This window comes from Brassica napus, unplaced genomic scaffold, assembly GCF_020379485.1.
Source record: "Brassica napus cultivar Da-Ae unplaced genomic scaffold, Da-Ae ScsIHWf_1695;HRSCAF=2321, whole genome shotgun sequence".
Lineage (NCBI taxonomy): Eukaryota > Viridiplantae > Streptophyta > Magnoliopsida > Brassicales > Brassicaceae > Brassica > Brassica napus.
In genome coordinates this window covers 13,105-29,769 of record NW_026015111.1, presented here as the reverse complement: position 1 = coordinate 29,769, position 16,665 = coordinate 13,105, and the positions used below count along the sequence as shown (strand labels likewise).

Sequence of the window (16,665 nt, the reverse complement as noted above, 5' to 3'; positions counted from 1 at the left end):
GCGTACCCACTGCAGAGTTCGTCCTCCGGTAGACTCCTCCGTTGAAACAAAACCCTGCGACGCGTCTTCCCCGAGAACCGAGGACCAGAACCATCTTCACCAACTGTTGCATCACACCTCTGTTTGGCACACCGTCACACCAGACTGTAGATCCATGGTGGAGGAGGTCTCCCACTGAGCCACGTGCTGTCACCGTGAGAGGAGCGTCGGAGATCTAAAACGGAAAATCGACTCGTTAACTCCTCTCAACCCTAAAAGCCGACCTCTCCCACTTCCGCCTTCCTGCGACTCACTGCTCCTCCAAGAACGCCGTGAAATTTTTCCTTGACCACACAAGTCTCCGGAATCACTCCGATAACCCAGAACAACACGTATCTCGTCTTAGGTTAAGGTCGGAGAGAAAGAGGCAAAGAGAAAAGAAGATAGAAGGAAGGAGGGGACCCTCCGGCACCGGCCATACGCCGGACCGGAGGTAGATCTGAGAAACTTTTTTTTTTGGCGGCTAAGAGAAGGAGTCGAGAGAGACTAGGGTTTTTTTTACGTAGAATGCTTGTTTTGTTGTTTTGATTTTCCAAGCGTCATTCTTGTAAACGAGATGAGCAAAGAAAATAAACAGACATTGACTTGTAATGGGATGATATAGGTGTGAAAATCATGAATTTTTCTAAATACACGAAGAAAATTACAAGTAAAGTTAGGTTTGATTGGGTATCCGGGTTGGTTAAGATGTACATATGTGATTGTACCAATGATCTAAGTTCTCTTAGTTAGAGCATCTCCAAAAGAAACTCTATAACTTCAAATATAGAGTTTTTTGTTCTCCAAAAAAGAAGCTTCACTACTCAAAACTTCAAATTTGAAGTTTCATCTTTTTATTGTATTTTGGTCCTTATAATTAATTACACATCACATTTATGATTCTTAAGTAGTTTCTCATTTATCGTTTAATCTTTTAAATTTTTGTATATCATAAATAATTCAATTTTTTTTAATAAATTCAAATTTTACACATAAAATTAAATAAAATTTTTAAAAGAGATTTATACTATTGTAAAACTAGAATTGGACAACAAGAATATTACAAAAGAAACTAATAAAAAAAAGTTTTTTTGAAAAGATACATGAAGACATAATTATTGCACAAAATTGAATAGAACAACAACACTAATAGTCTAGTAAATTTTCTTTGGAACCTCTAAAATATTGTTCAAACAAATTTTGCTTAATCGAAAGTAGATCATTACGGAAATAATTTTATGGAATAATGTGATATTTTGCTTGTACTTTAATAACTAATTATGTATTACTATTTATAATTTTATATTTTAGTGTAAGATTTTATTAATTAATATTACTGTAATATTTTTTATATATGTACTAGTGATTTATAAAAGTTTTATGGATTTATATTAATTATGATAGATTTAAGGACTTTAGTGTAAATTACAAATAATTTTGAAGTTAAATTTGAAGTTTTGCTTTTGGAGAAGAACACCTTGAAACTTTAAATATAAAATTTTGTAAACTCTAAAATAGAGTCTTTTTGGAGATGCTCTTAGATTGTTGCATATCCTTATATAATCACTTTCTTAATTAAGAAGATATTTTCATTTCACGTCAACAGGTTTAAGTCAATCAACTCAAATGTCGATCTTGTAGGTCATAGTGTTGCTTGTTAGGCTTTCATCTTCATATATTTGTTTTTGACAATAAGGGGAACAGTGAAATAAATTCGACAGATAGAAGCTAAAGTAAGTGAACAAACATTAGTTTAGTTACATTGAATTAAATTGGTGGGAAGACACATGATGTGTGTGGGACTAAACTGAATCAGAAAAAACAAACAACGAACAGAAAGGCTTAACAACGTGACGGTTTGGGGTCCATTGAGAGAACAAAAATAGCAACGTGTTCTCCGCCTACAACACATAAACATGTGTTTATCTTTCACGTGTTGTTTTTCCGTTCTTACTTTGACCATTGTCTTCTTGCTCTTTCACAAACACAATCCTGTTTTTCTTATATGTTCATCTTATCCTTTATCGACCTTCTCCATGTCGGTATTAATTATCACCGCACAAAAAATATTGTTTTGATATGTTAGAAAATAGTGTGATAAATATTTATGACAAGTTTATTTTATTGTTTCAAAGTAACAGAAGTGACTTAAAGGTGATTGCCTTTGTGGTATAAACATACCACCTATTGATCTGGTATTCTGGCTCGAACTCTTATGTGGAGACGGAAAATGTGGTCAATATACTAGACTTAGATGACCAAGTGTTCTGGGTTTAAGGGTTTTAACTTTAACCAGTGTACTAATTGGTTGAAAGAATTAACCAAGCAAGTAAATGAGCCTTTCCTTCTTCCGTAGTCCAGTGGCCATGTGTGACCCAGCTCACCTCGGCAGCATGTGGAGAATTTTTTTATTTTTCTTTTGCTTCCAGCTTTCAACTTCTCAAGCCGACTCTAGATCTTTCGTAAAAGCCACTAAGCTCTTCTTCGCATAATTTCAGCTTGCAATTCGTGTGGAATTCGTCTCATAATCTCTTGCAAATTAGGCGCTTCAATACAAGACACAATTTGTAAACTATTTCACTCTTGTTAATATAAAATGCATCGAAAGTAAGGGGGTTTAATCCATGACAACATTGTTATGATATGTGTGTTATATAAATAAGATTTCTTAGGTAATTTGTTGTAGCTTCAATGTGTATCAAGACTAAATGTAGAAAGCACCAATCAATGAATAGGTTGAAATAGAAATACAGTTGATAAGAAATGAAAGTTTGGGTTATTTGATAAGAAATGATAAGAAATACAGTTAAATGTGACAAAAGAAAAAATTATTTCGGGTTATTTGGTTTTGAGTTTGGCCCAGCATTGATAAATTTACTTGGCGAATAGCCTCTTGTCCCTCTTCACTCTTTTTGATAGATCATAATTTCTCAATAATGTTCTCTTGAACCTTGTTGGTTACTTGGTTCTAAATGATATTGGTAGAATGACTCTTTGACCAGCGTCACATGTCATGTCGATTTCACGTTGCATCTCAAATACGATTCATCATTCATGTTGGATTTATGGATTCAAGCTAACAAAAAAAGCTTTATAGTTAGATGAATATATAAGTTTATTTTGTTCTGATTCAAGCTTCGATTCTCTTTGAATTAGCGTGCATCTTTTTTAATTCTAAGGTAACTAAAACTCAAAGTGAGCTTAAAGACATCTTAAAAACGAATTTCTAGACCACAAATCATGCTTAAATTTTTGGATACGATGAATAACAAACTCAGCCACAAACCAGAACTCACACATACACACTACTAACATCTTTCGAAAAAATTTACTACTAATCTTCTACTGAGAACTCACTCTTCTCCAACTTTACGATCACATCAAGTTTTAAACACCACGATCACATCAAGTTTTAAACACCTGAACTAACGAAAGAAAAGGTACACAACCTGTAAACTACTTTCAGGTGCAATTCTACTTCACATAAAATGCAGTTTTGTGATCAGGGTGTTTAATTCTTTTATGTATAGGAACAAACTCTCACTTGTGTTGGAAGTATATAAATAATAATAATAACGAACTGATAATTAGATTAAATCCGATCAATGCTCGATTCATACAAGTACATCGGCCACATTGAGATCATAACTACGTTAGAAAGAATAAATAAATGAATTATTGTTCTAAATAAAGCTAAACCAAAGTAAACCGTCTCTCCCTCTTTTTCTAGATAAACTGACGCAAAGGGATCAACATCACACTAATATCATCCGATGAGCCTCGTGAAGCCGATAGTTCGACCAGCTTCTTACATGCTAACAACAACGGCTTCATCTCGGTTCCTACACAGAAGGGACGAGCAATGTCTACTGCTTCTTGGTTACTCACTTTGTCCCATAGACCGTCCGATGCCAAGATCAAGAACTCGTGGTCCTGATCAATTCTCAACATCTTAGTCTCTGGTTCGGCTATAACCCATCTCTTGAGATGAGCATCGCCGATCCCTCTTGATACAGCTAAAGAACCTTGAATCCTCCAAACACCGTTAAACGTATCCACATATCCACCCTGCAAAAATAATTAATCTATTATTAGAAACTTTCCATATTCACAAATTAAATATCAATAAGCGTGAGACTATTCTCACCGTGGTTTCAATTCTTTCCCGTTCATCGTCTCTAGACGGCCTGTGGTCGGAAGAGAGAGCCTCCGCGACGCCACCTACGCTCATGACGGCGCGGCAATCACCGGCGTTGGACACAACGAGGTTCCTGTCTCTGACCAAAGCCGTGACGCAGCAGGAACCGCCTCTAACGTCTTTCTCTTCAAGAAACGCAGCGTCTGTGGTTAAATAACCGCGTTTCACCGCGTCTGCTATCTCAGACTCGTCGCACTTACCACTCACCTCTTCCAAAACGTTCTTATCTAAGTTCTTGGCCGCAAACTCAGCCGCCTTCACTCCTCCGTGACCATCGTAAACTCCGAACATCGCCTGCTTGCGATCTCCTCGAAGATTGGTTAACGCGGAGAAGCGATCCTCCATAGCTTCTCTCCTTCCTCTTTTGCAGTAAACAGAGTAACCATCGCCTTCCCTCTCCACCTGTCTACTCTCCTCCGACGCCGGAGATGCGAAACCGGCGGTGCCAATCGGTATATCAAGCCTCGTCGGCCGTTTCCTCTTCAAGGCGGAAGGACCAGTGCAGGAGGCGGCGGAGATAGAGTCGGATCCTCCTAGCACTAACGGCGCAGGAGCGAATCCGGTCGGCGGTTTCTGGAAACGGAGACGGAACGGAGATTTAGGGGAAGCGGCGGCGGCGGCGGAAGGAGAGGAGGGAGAGGAAGCGGAGGGTTTGAGATGAGAGAGAGTGAGAGAGATGGTTTCTTGAGGCGAAGAGAGTATAGAAGCTTTGTTGCAGAAGAGAGAAGACGACGGGGAGAACACCGGAGAGCTGCAGACAGCGACGGAACAAGACATGGTTTAGTCTAACAGAAAATTCGAGTTCAAAGATTGATCTGTGTCTTGTTTTTCTTTCTCTCTATCTTTGTCGTTGAGAAATATAATGAGGATAGAGAGAGAGAAGAGGTTTAAATATAAAGAGTGAGAGAGAAGGTGATGAGTTAATATAATATTAATGGAGTCCGTGTTTATCGAGCCGCTTCTCTTTATTCAAACTTTAGTTTCTGTCATTGACTTTTGAAAAGACGTATGTGCCCTTTGCAATTCTTCTGGTCTCACCTTCTACAAAAGTTATTATTATTTTTAGGGTAACAAAAATAGAATTTTATTCAGTTGACCAGAAAAGAGAATTTTATTTTGCTTTTTACTGGGAGAAAGTAGAATAACATAATTGTTTTGTATCTTTATAGTAATTTTGTATATATTATACGAGTTAAGTGTATTTAATATTAATTTTTATTAAATAAGTAATGTGAGTAGTTGGATTAAGGGCATCTGCAATGGAGCCTCTTAGCTCCAAAACCTAGGTAAAAAATTATAAAAAATTTGATAGGTTCCACACAATATTAAGGATTAGCCTTTTCTTATCCTTATATAAGGATCAATCCTTGAAAAATATTGTCACTGTTTGCGGGTCCCGCTGTTTAATGGCGACTTACCATTGGCTATTTTTTTTTCTTTATTGAAAAATAAATAATAAAAAAAATAAAAAAATGAATTTTTAAGGATTCTTTACCGAATCCACGGTTGCAGATGGTCTAATATTAGATGATAAGTGTCTTATTATTTGTTTTGTTGGAAAGTGAGTTGGTCTTTTACTCAAAAGTATCCACCAAGGAGAACTTCCCCTCTCACAATGCATAAAATGTGCAAAAGATCTTAATTGTACATGACATGAGTTACATATTGAGACACTTTTTCTCTCTTTTTAACACATTCAGACACAACACGCTGGAGGGACACTTTATCATGTTTCTGAGCTGATTTGAGACCAATATGCCCCTCACTTCCTTAACCGAGACCAGGGTTGAGTTAGTGATAATATTTTTTATATTGTCAAGTTGTCAACAACTACCGTTCAGCTTTGCGTTTTGTGTTTACTCGGAGAAGTTGTCGTTTGGTTCCTGGAGAGCAGTGACAAACAACAGCTGTCGGATGAAAGCCAATCCAAAGGTGAAGACCAATTTTGGTTGAGAAAGTAGATTTGATAATAAAATATTCCTTCTTCTCCACATATATATATATTTGTCTTTTTTCAAAATTTTAAGATCTATAAAGAAATTATAATTGTTACAATAAATTATAATTTCTTTTTCTTTATATTTTAAGATACACTTGTATATATATATTATATATATTTTAAAAATTATATAAAAATACATGGACATAGAAAATATGGATGGAAAAAGTGTAGATATGGAAAAAAAATACATAAACAAAAAATGTGGACATGGACATCAAAGTTGGACACTAACACTAAAACATTGAATCCATACTTACACCAAGTTAGTTCTATATTAGTTACTTGTTATTCTTGTTTATTTCACCCTTTAATGTGTTTTGCCTATATTTTCTTTTCAAAATATTTAAATCAAATAAATTTATGACTATAAATTATGATTTTTAATTCTCTACATTTAGACATCCGTTTTGGTATATATATATATATATATATATATATATTTTAACATTTATACAAAAGGTTATTTGAACATAAAAAGTTTGGATAATAATTTTTTTTTATTTGAGAAATGTGGACAGCAAAATTGTGGATATAGTAAATTTTGTTTATTTTTCATATTCAAAAAACCTGGACATGATTTTATGGACAAAGTTTTGTGAACAAAATTTTGTAGAATCAATTTTGTGTCCAAGGTTCATTTCCAGACATTTCTTCGTAAATTTGTGGACATGATTTTGTATAGGATTTACAGATTTTCCAAGTCATATATTTTTTAGTTTGTTTCTGAATTATACAAGATGCCATAGATGAAAGTTCGTCGGAAGAGTTCTCAATCATATAAAATTTTGTAAATACTGTTTTGTAGATATATATATATATATATATATATATATATATATATATATATTTTATATATTATATAGGATTCTAAGGACATAGAGTTTGTGGACACAGTTTATGTGGACATACATATTTCATTCAAACATCTGGACGGAAGAGCATCTCAATGGAAGAACACTAAACCTTTAAATTAAATCTCACGGAAGGAGCCATTTTTAAGGCTCCACTGAAATAGTCATGTGCTTTACACCATTTTTTTTTCACAAATCTGAAGCAAGTCTAAATCCAGTGTTTTCCATATATTACTTCATCATAAAGAAATCTTGATATGTAAATAAATCAAAGCTTCACTGAGCTTAAATTCATGGAGTTTTCAGTTTGGAAAAATATTAATAGCTAGTCTAATTAGGTTAAAAACAAAGGAACGGCAGAGAAGACTTGGACTTCTTCTCCGTCGGCGGAGGAACGACGGAGAATCAAAAAAGAAACCTTTTGCAGACTGATTCCTAAGATGCATTGGAATTTTTCTTGGCCTTCGCCGGAGAAGACTTGGACTTCTTCTTCGCCATTGTTGTTCGTCAAACTGCAGATCCAATTCAGTAAGCTTTTGAGTTCACTTAATCTACGTTCCAGTTGTTAGAAAGAGAGATGAAGAAATTAGAATTTTCTTGGTCTGGAGAAAGTGAAAGTAGATATGTGTTTTGAATTCTCCTTAAATGAAAACGTGGTTGGATATTTCCAAAATATAAAAATCGTATTAAAAATGATGGAACCATGGTTACTTATGTTTGGTTAGGTGAAGCTTGGTCTGGTCTGAAATGAGGGTAAGAAAGTCTTTTGATAAGCATATTGTGTTGGACAAGTGAGAAGTGTCTAAGAAAGTAATTCAAAAGATAGAAAGTGTCTTACAGTGTCAAAATTATGCCTAGTGGAGTAGATCTATTCGAGACCATTTCAAATAATAAGAAAAGCTCGTCAGTGATTAAAATTCAAGAGCTACCTTCGGGTTTGTTTTATTCCACTTAGTTATGTTGTTTAGTTTTATTTTTTCGCATTCTAGTACTTGTTAACTGTGTAACTTCTGTTACAAATTCGAAAATTGATATAATAATTTAACATTTTACTTAAAAGAAAAAAATTCAAAAAAACACAGCAAAACACCAAAGGAGAATTTTAGAAGGCCAAATTGTAATTCACCGCCTCCAAACCAGAACAACGATTGAAGTAAGCATTTTAGTTTGGTCTACTTTGTGAGGGTAAAACTGACAGTTCAGTATAAGTCAAGAACACGTCTACTTGGGCATGTGGCGTTACTACTAGTTAACGTATATGTGTTAAAGAAGTGTTGATTGATTTTATTTTTTTTTTGTCAACGAAGTGTTGATTGATAACTTTTCACTTTAAAATTTATTTATTCTTCTTAAATAATGAATGGAAACAGATTATAAGACCGTTGTGGGTCCCTTTAGAGCTTACGTGCTGTAATTTGATTTGGTATATAATTTTCGCTGGTCGCAGTCGCAGCTTCTTAGCAAGTGACCGTTGGAGACTGAGAGGAGCCTTCTTTGTTTGTTTGTTTTTTTTCTCCGGTGTCCACTGGCGACCGTTGTGAAATCAAAACCTTTAATTATCTCAATTCACACGAGGTCTTCTAATAAAAATAGGTATAATACAAGTCTCCTTAAGAGTGTGTGTACAATTTTATGAGTTGTGACATTGTAACGGATAGTTCTTTTCTTACTTAAAAACGGTATTCGTTGGAAAAAGAATATTATCGATTTATGTGCTAGAAAGATCAAACTTTGGTATCCATGAACAAATTATCTAACTGTCTCTACTTATATCCGATACTACTAATTATCATTATATTAGTATTCTTAGAGATCATACGTTTAGGAAAGTAGATCATTTTTTTCTTCCTGTATTAAGAAGTTTGAACAGTCCATTGAATCAATACAGAAAAAATCCAGAGCATGTTTCTTGTTAAAGTTAGATTAGGGCTTCACAATTGGCTGATGGAGAAGAACTAACAACAAAGATGATTTTTTTTTGATCAAACAACAACAAAGATGAATAAAAGTAGAAGGAAGAACCGAACTCGTTCTGTTCAAAAAAAAAAAAAAAAGAAGAACCGAACTCGTATTTTCTAGAATCGCAGATCAAAATTATTGAGATATTAAAATAAGTGAATTAGATTATACGTAATAAAACTTTTATTAAACCATTATTACCAAGTTTATACATTAAAATGCATATAAATCACGGAAACTCAATGTTTCTGCAGAATATATTAAATTTATAAAAAGATGATCTTCCAATCCATACAATATGTTAATTATATTCCAATCCATACAATATGTTAATTATATTCCAATCCATAAAATATGATCTTCCAATCCATACAATATGTTATTTATAAACTATATTCCCCCCCCCTCTCTAACCTATGTTAATTATAGGAGTACAAATTAAAATTACATACATATATATGGTGCAAAGTAGCAAATTTCATACAGAACAAAATGCATATATATATATATATGGGATTTTAAAAAATATATAGGGTTTAATTGCAACAGAGATATGACCTTGCATTTCACTAAAAAAATAATTATGAGAGAAAATAAATAGAAAATCAGTATGTGCTAATATCATAAGACCAAACCTTATTATACCATTACCAATGCTTTTGTTTATAAATATACTGTATTAAACTTTACTAGTACTAATTTAGTTTTGTTACAGGTAGGACGAGTGTTACGTCAGGAGGAGAGAGGTTGTAAAGAAAGAGCATGCAAACATTCACATAGACTACAAACATTCTCACGTGTCATGAATAAAACAATGCGCTAGCAAGTAAAAGTCTTATTCTTCTTGAGTACCAATTCATAATTTGTATGTGGTCTTTTTTTCCAACACATAAGTTACTCCATTACTTGGTCTGTATTCTGTCTAATACATGATTTCAGTTACCAGAAAGTAAACAATTTTATATTTCTATGCACATACTTGTTTAGATATTTTCTCGGTCGCTCACGGCGACTATAGTCTTTTGATGGCAACTCTCAGATATATATAACATCATTAGTTTGAATCATTACAGTAATTGGTAATTGTATGATTGTCTATTGTGTTCAAATACTGTTTTCAGCTGAAGAATGAGTCAGCTATAAGACCTCTACTTTTACGATTGGACTTGGTCATCAAGATGAGTATATATTCGTTGACCATATAGAATGATTAATCAAGCAAAGAAGGTTCCCACTCCATAATTGTAGTTGTTGCACTTGTACGGTCCGCCGTTGAATCGCATTGAAATTTTCTTCAAATGTTTTTAGCAAATATTTATGCATTAAACTTCAATGTGGCAAGCGAGCCCACTGCTTTGAGGAGATTCACAAAAGAACCTAGTTGAACCAACCATGCATTTCAAAAGGAAATAAGGTCATTTTGATTGAGCCCATTCTCATTGAATTCGAAGAGAAAGTATGTAGCATTCACCCCGATTATCACTCTTGCCCATAATGCACATATATTGGGCCCATTCCAACAAAATACACAAGTTGGCAGAAACTTGAGATATAAGTAACTAGACTTATAACTTCTAGAGTTTTATCGCTTTCTCTTCATCTTGTTGTGGCATATAGAGTTTCTTCTTGTTGCTTATCTTTTCTAGAGAGATAGAGAGAATGCATGTGTAACAGAAAGTAGAAAACAGATCCATTAGTGCTTTTGATCTTCTTTGATTCTAGTGAAATTTATGGGCAACAAATCCTATACAATATGTACTTGTGAGAGGCCAGAAACTTGTTATTTGTTTTTGTCTTAGACTAATTAAATGTATCTATCTCTAACCGTCAACTAAAATTCATTCCCAGTTTATAGTCATTAGCTACATCTAAAATGAGTGAAATAAAATAGGGCAATTGTCAATAATAGCATCTTTTGAGTTTTTGTATCAAAAATAGCACTAGAAGGCGAAAGTCACAAAAATGATATTTATTAAAGGGTAAAATATTCATAATACCATTGGTTTAAAATTAAATAAACAAACAAAAATAAATAAAAACAAATAAAAAAAAATGAAAAAAGAAACGTTTTATAGTTTCAGATTATATGTTTTCAGATTCAAAATTTTTTATAATTTCTTTTTTGAAACTTTTTTTCGAATTTTTTTTTATTTTTTTTTCAAATTTTCTTTTTATAATTCAAAAATACTTTTTGAAACTGTTTTTTTTAATTTTTATTTTTAATTTTTAGTATTTATTTTATAAAATTTTAAACTCTAATTTCAAAACCTCACCCCTTAACTCTAAACACTAAGATTTGGATTAATTAGCCCAATGGATATAAATGTATATTTACCTCTTTAATGAAACATATTTTTGTGACTTTGAGGTTTGAGTGCTAGTTTAGGAACAAAAACTTGGTTTTGTGCTATTCTAATCTTTTTTTTCAATAAAATACTTCAACCGAATACCTTTTTGAAAACGAACGTAAACTTATATTCAATTATAACATTTGTGTACATCAAGTGCACCCTAGTTAAATCCTAACTTTTGCCTAGGCTACTATGGTTAATAATCAAAGGCGAGTAGCAAACCAAAAGATGAGAATGCCTTCATATCTTTTGCATCCCGATCTACTTAACAAGCTTAAACAATTTCTGACAACGGAATATCTTCAATCCGTCGAATAAGATTTTCTAATGGCCGAAACTACAACGACGAACATAATTTAGGTATACTGCACCAAAAATATGTGAGTCACAATTATCTTGCAACTGGGGTGTGTTTTTAATTCATACGCTCAAACCAATTAAAATAAAATTGGGATCTTAGGCCTAATGAATGGTCCTTTAATCTTTTCCTATTGATCCACCTAAAAATGTTCTTTCAGTCGATTAAAATACCATTTCTTAACAACAATCATTGAAGAAGTGTCGCAGAAAAAGATTCCCGTGGATTACAATTATGCGTCTAGTGAATCATAACAACTTACAATAAAAACATACTATACTGCAATAGATACATTTGGATGATATTTGATTAGTCAGATCTTAAAACATCAAAGCAGCATAGAACAGTTGGTTCCAAGTATCGGGGAGACCAGGAAGACACCAATGGCTACAATCCGATGAACGGTCAGGAAATCTCTTTAGAGAAGGATTGAGATCGCCACTGTAGATTGAAGGATGACCGTCTATTCGAAGAGCAGAGAGCATAGTTATATCCATCAATGAGACATGGGAATCCATCTCTTTCACCACTTCATCAATTACTTTCTTCTGGTTCACATATGAACTTGTTGGGTACGTTGTTCCACTATACGGTGTCGTTTGGCCGTAGCAGCTTTTTCCTCCTTGAGCTATCGTTGAAGCTTTTGCCCTTGAAGTCCACTCATTTGGACTGCATCACATTTTCACATCAAGTAATCAAGTTTGTAATCAATATTTTACTTATTATTCCCTAGATTTTAAGTAAAGCTGCAATTGCGGAATCCAATAAGTTAATAGAGTAACAATTTGATTACATGTTAAGAAAAACAAAACCTAAATCTTTTATAAAATTATCGCAAGTGAACTTTATTATAAATGTATGTAGGAATGGTAGGATACAACATTAAATGTTATGTTTGGTGGTACATTATATATCCTTTTGCTTTACAACTTGCAAATGAGAAACTTTCTCATTGGCGAAACTAAATCAATTGGACTATTATTTGGGCCCTTAAATGAACACACACACAGCTCATATGTGGACCTTTATCAGCAGACTAGTCTCATCGTTATCCATTTTAGTAATTTCTAATGAAATAATTGTTCATAAACACGTATTTTATCCACGTATAGACTTTTAGGCTAGCTAGCGAATTTGAGGCCACAATGGTTAGTACTACTATAGATAGTAGTTTGGTAGCAACTAGAACGCCAACTAGATAGTATATACTATATTTAATATGGTTTGGCTACATCTGGAAACTCTCAAAATCAATATGTGTTTCATTATATTTCTTGTTATCAAAAATTACTTTGCCGTTGAAAGCACGGTGATTTACTTATTAGCAACACTATATGTGCTTATATACGAGGCAACCTCATCAAAGAACCCACCATGTCATATGACACGAGTTACTAACTTGTACATAAAAATTGATAAAACAAAGTAAGCTTAGAAAAAGAAAAAGAAAAAGAGAGTACATACTTGTAGTGTGTGGGTGAGACGGAGAGGAAGAAAACTCTAGTGAGAGGGGAGTTGATATAACGAAGGACCCAATTAGACCATGTTCTTAGTCCTTTTCTTAGTGCCACCAACCTATCCATGTCGCCGTAATATCTCCCTCCTGTCTCCATCTGCTCCCACCTGTTTCACTCCCCTCAAACTTTCACTTTTCACTCAAATTTTGTTAGCCCAAAAGATCTTTTCACCACCACCCTAGGCCCTAGCTATGTGAAAATAGAGGTAACAATTTAGCTTACCCTCGTAGAGACCCTGTGTGGCTCCACCAATGACCAGTGTTGAACAGCAGAACGTCGGCTGTTCTCCAAGCGTCCGATGCATCGACAGAGATTTCGTCAAGTTTAAGAGTTGTCTTTCCGTGAATTTTGTCTATGTCTACAAGATAAGGAGCTCTATAGAATGACACTTTAACGTTGTAATCCTGCCATGTATTAGCAAAACTCTAAATTAGTAGTTTGAGATAAAGAGGTTGGATATAAAAACTAAAATGAATTCTTGTGCTTAACGTCACTTTTCAATTATTTTTAAGAAAAATACCTGATGTTGTTTTCAGCACACTAAACTTGTTTTCATTATGATTGGATTATACATCAGTGAGACCCAAAGTTGTATAATCTTATATCACCAATTAAAACTTTAGTATCGTAAACGTACTACGTACATAAAATATAGTTTAATGCGAAAACTGATTTCCACTAAATCCTGAAACAAATATTAATTAAGAGAACATGTTTTGTTATGTATTAGCTAGCAGTTATTGTTCTAATTCGTAGATCTTCGATTTAAGTAACTGAAAATATAAAATATTTAATATGCATGCACAGAACTGCAGAAATGTAAGCGAATACGATAATTTAACGATTTAAGTGTATAAAAGTATAGTAACTGATGTTTGTTTTCGAGGGTATTAGTTTTTTTCTTTTGTCCTTTTACTGGACCAAGAAAGTTCCACCGACGACGTCAAGTTGATCAGCTAATACCATTTGACAATGACGTTTTGTAAATACTCAATCATTTTTCGTACATTTTAATAAAATACATTAAATTTGCATAACATTTTGTGATTATATTATTTCAATAATTTTAAGTTAATAAAAATTTAATAAATGTAATTAAAGTTTTCTAAAGTTTGCAATTACTTAATAAAACATATATTGAAAATGTAAAAAATAGATCTTTTGAAACAAAATTTTTTTATAAAAAATATAATTTTATACAACGGAGGGAGTATACAACTTCTAACTCAATTTTCACGAATTTATTCTATCCAATTCGACCTACTTAAAGAAAAAAAAGAGAGAGAGTATACAACTCTGGCTCAATTTTCACGAGTTTATTCTATCCAATTCGACCTACTTAGACCATCTCCAATGTATTTTGCTATTTTCACCTCTAAAATAGGGGAACTCTATAATAGAGGTGAGATATACTCCAATATATTCCTCTAAAATAGCAATTTTTAAAATATATAGTAAAAAATAGAGGAATGCTATTTCTTCCTCTATAAATAGAGGAAAAAATAGAGATCTCTATTATAGAGGAAGAAATAGAGGTGGGTTAGAGCAATTTCACCTCTAAATGCTACTCCCTCTGTTTTTTAAAGATGGATGTTCTAGGAAAATATTTTGTTTCTAAAAGATGTATTTTCATATTTTCAAAGCATATTTTGTCAATTAATAATGAAAAATTGTGTGTTTCAAAAATATTAATTACATTTCTTTTAATCCTATTGGTTTAAAAATATAGGAAATATAAAGTTACAAAAAACTATGCATTAATAACTAAGTTTTAATATGGTTTCTTAATAAGTGTGAAAATCCTAGAACATTCATCTTTAAAAAACAGAGGGAGTATTATAGAAGTGAAAATAGCAATGGGTTGGAGATGCTCTTACAGAAAAAAAAAAAAAAAAAAGTTCATTAAACCGACAGTAGAAAGTAGTGTTGGAACTTACAAGGATCTTGAAGGTAGAGAGAGGATCTTCATGAATAAGATTTGTACTAATGAACGGTGCTGATGAAGATATCATACACATCAACGACTCCCATTGGTTTCTACCCAACGAATCACCAACAAACATCACTGTTTTGTTTCTCATCTTCTGTAGAAACTTCACCCCATTGAACCTGCTTTCCAAACATTAAAAGTAATTATATAAATTATTGCGTCGACCGTACAACTAATAAGAACTAATCATCTTAATCGCACCAAACTTCCCCAACAACAGCAAATCAATTCCGTTTTGTTAATAAAAACGAATCTACTGAACTTGTACTTATTACTCAACTCATAAAGGCGAAACTTCCATAAGATTTTTAAGTAACACCTGGACTATATGTTTAAATATAAAAGTGTCCAATAACCATATAACAAATCGTATGTGGTTATTGTACATATATAATAATTTCTGGACCACTGATATATATGATCCAAATATTATTTATGTTGTAAAGCTTAAGCGTAAATTAATTTGTCTCTAAACATAAGCTTGGATGTGTTTAAATATTCGAGGAGAAATTATAAACTCGATAACAATGTCCCTCAAAAGCAAGATAAATAAACAACATTAGCTTAAATCAATGTATTAGTCTAATGAAATAGCCTGCTACTGCTAGTGACTAGTGAGTGAGTTTTGTTAACCTTGGGACGTCGCAATTGAAAGGTTTCCACCGGAACTTAAGATAGTCGGAGTCAGGTCTGCCGTAAGTCTGACAATCAAATCCCGGATCTATCATTCCTCTGCCGCATTCCTCCACCCGGTAAAGTGGGTATGTCGCGTCCCGCACCCACTCGCCAGCGAAGAGGTCGCAGCTACTCCGGTTCACCGGAAAAACCACTCTACGTCGTGGATGCTTAGCGAAGTTGCTGTGAGTGCTGTTGTTGTGAACCGGTCTCCGGCGGAGAGGGAGGGGTGAAGCTGACGTGGCGTTTTGGAGTAAAAGAAACAAGAAGAGGAAAGTGAGACACTGAAGATGCGACATTAAAGAAGCTTGGAGAGAAGAAAGAAAAGAGAGAGAGAGAGAGAAAGGAAAAGTGAAGTGTTGTTATTATATGTTGTCCTTTTGCATGGAACTTGCTACCATATCGTATGTTTTAAGCCTTCAACGAGCTACATCTTTAAAGAGGACGAAAATTTTGGGGTCGGGTTTAATTTTTTTAATGTAATAAACTAATAATTACGTTTTTTTATTTACCCATAAATAACAACATTTATGAGTTTTAGCCCTAGTGTCTGATACGATATATGTCAATATATTACTTTTTTTTTAAATTAGCTAGTTAAGTGTTAGATATGATATCATATATGGTTCTTAAAATTCTGGATTATTTTTACCGTCGATTCTTTTCGATATCCTAAATAATGTGTTCTAAGTGTTTTTTTTCTTCTGGAAACACATAAATATGAAAACCTTATCCCAAGGTAATAT

At 33.4% G+C, this 16,665-nt stretch overlaps 2 protein-coding genes across 2 annotated transcripts; both read right to left on the bottom strand.

The window, feature by feature from the left end:
• Positions 1-3,588: 3,588 nt before the first annotated feature.
• LOC125598307 (probable protein phosphatase 2C 25) lies at positions 3,589-5,184 on the bottom strand. Its single transcript, XM_048772505.1, has 2 exons — positions 4,166-5,184; positions 3,589-4,086 (listed from the first exon to the last, which is right to left on the bottom strand). The coding sequence occupies exons 1-2, from the start codon at positions 4,991-4,993 to the stop codon at positions 3,745-3,747; spliced, it is 1,170 nt and encodes a 389-aa protein (XP_048628462.1). The 5' UTR covers positions 4,994-5,184; the 3' UTR covers positions 3,589-3,744.
• A 6,754-nt stretch (positions 5,185-11,938) lies between these two features.
• Positions 11,939-16,333, bottom strand: LOC125598308 (protein trichome birefringence-like 45). The gene is made up of 5 exons (XM_048772506.1): positions 15,878-16,333; positions 15,192-15,363; positions 13,477-13,658; positions 13,202-13,360; positions 11,939-12,406 (listed from the first exon to the last, which is right to left on the bottom strand). The coding sequence occupies exons 1-5, from the start codon at positions 16,216-16,218 to the stop codon at positions 12,058-12,060; spliced, it is 1,203 nt and encodes a 400-aa protein (XP_048628463.1). The 5' UTR covers positions 16,219-16,333; the 3' UTR covers positions 11,939-12,057.
• Between the last annotated feature and the right edge of the window lie 332 nt (positions 16,334-16,665).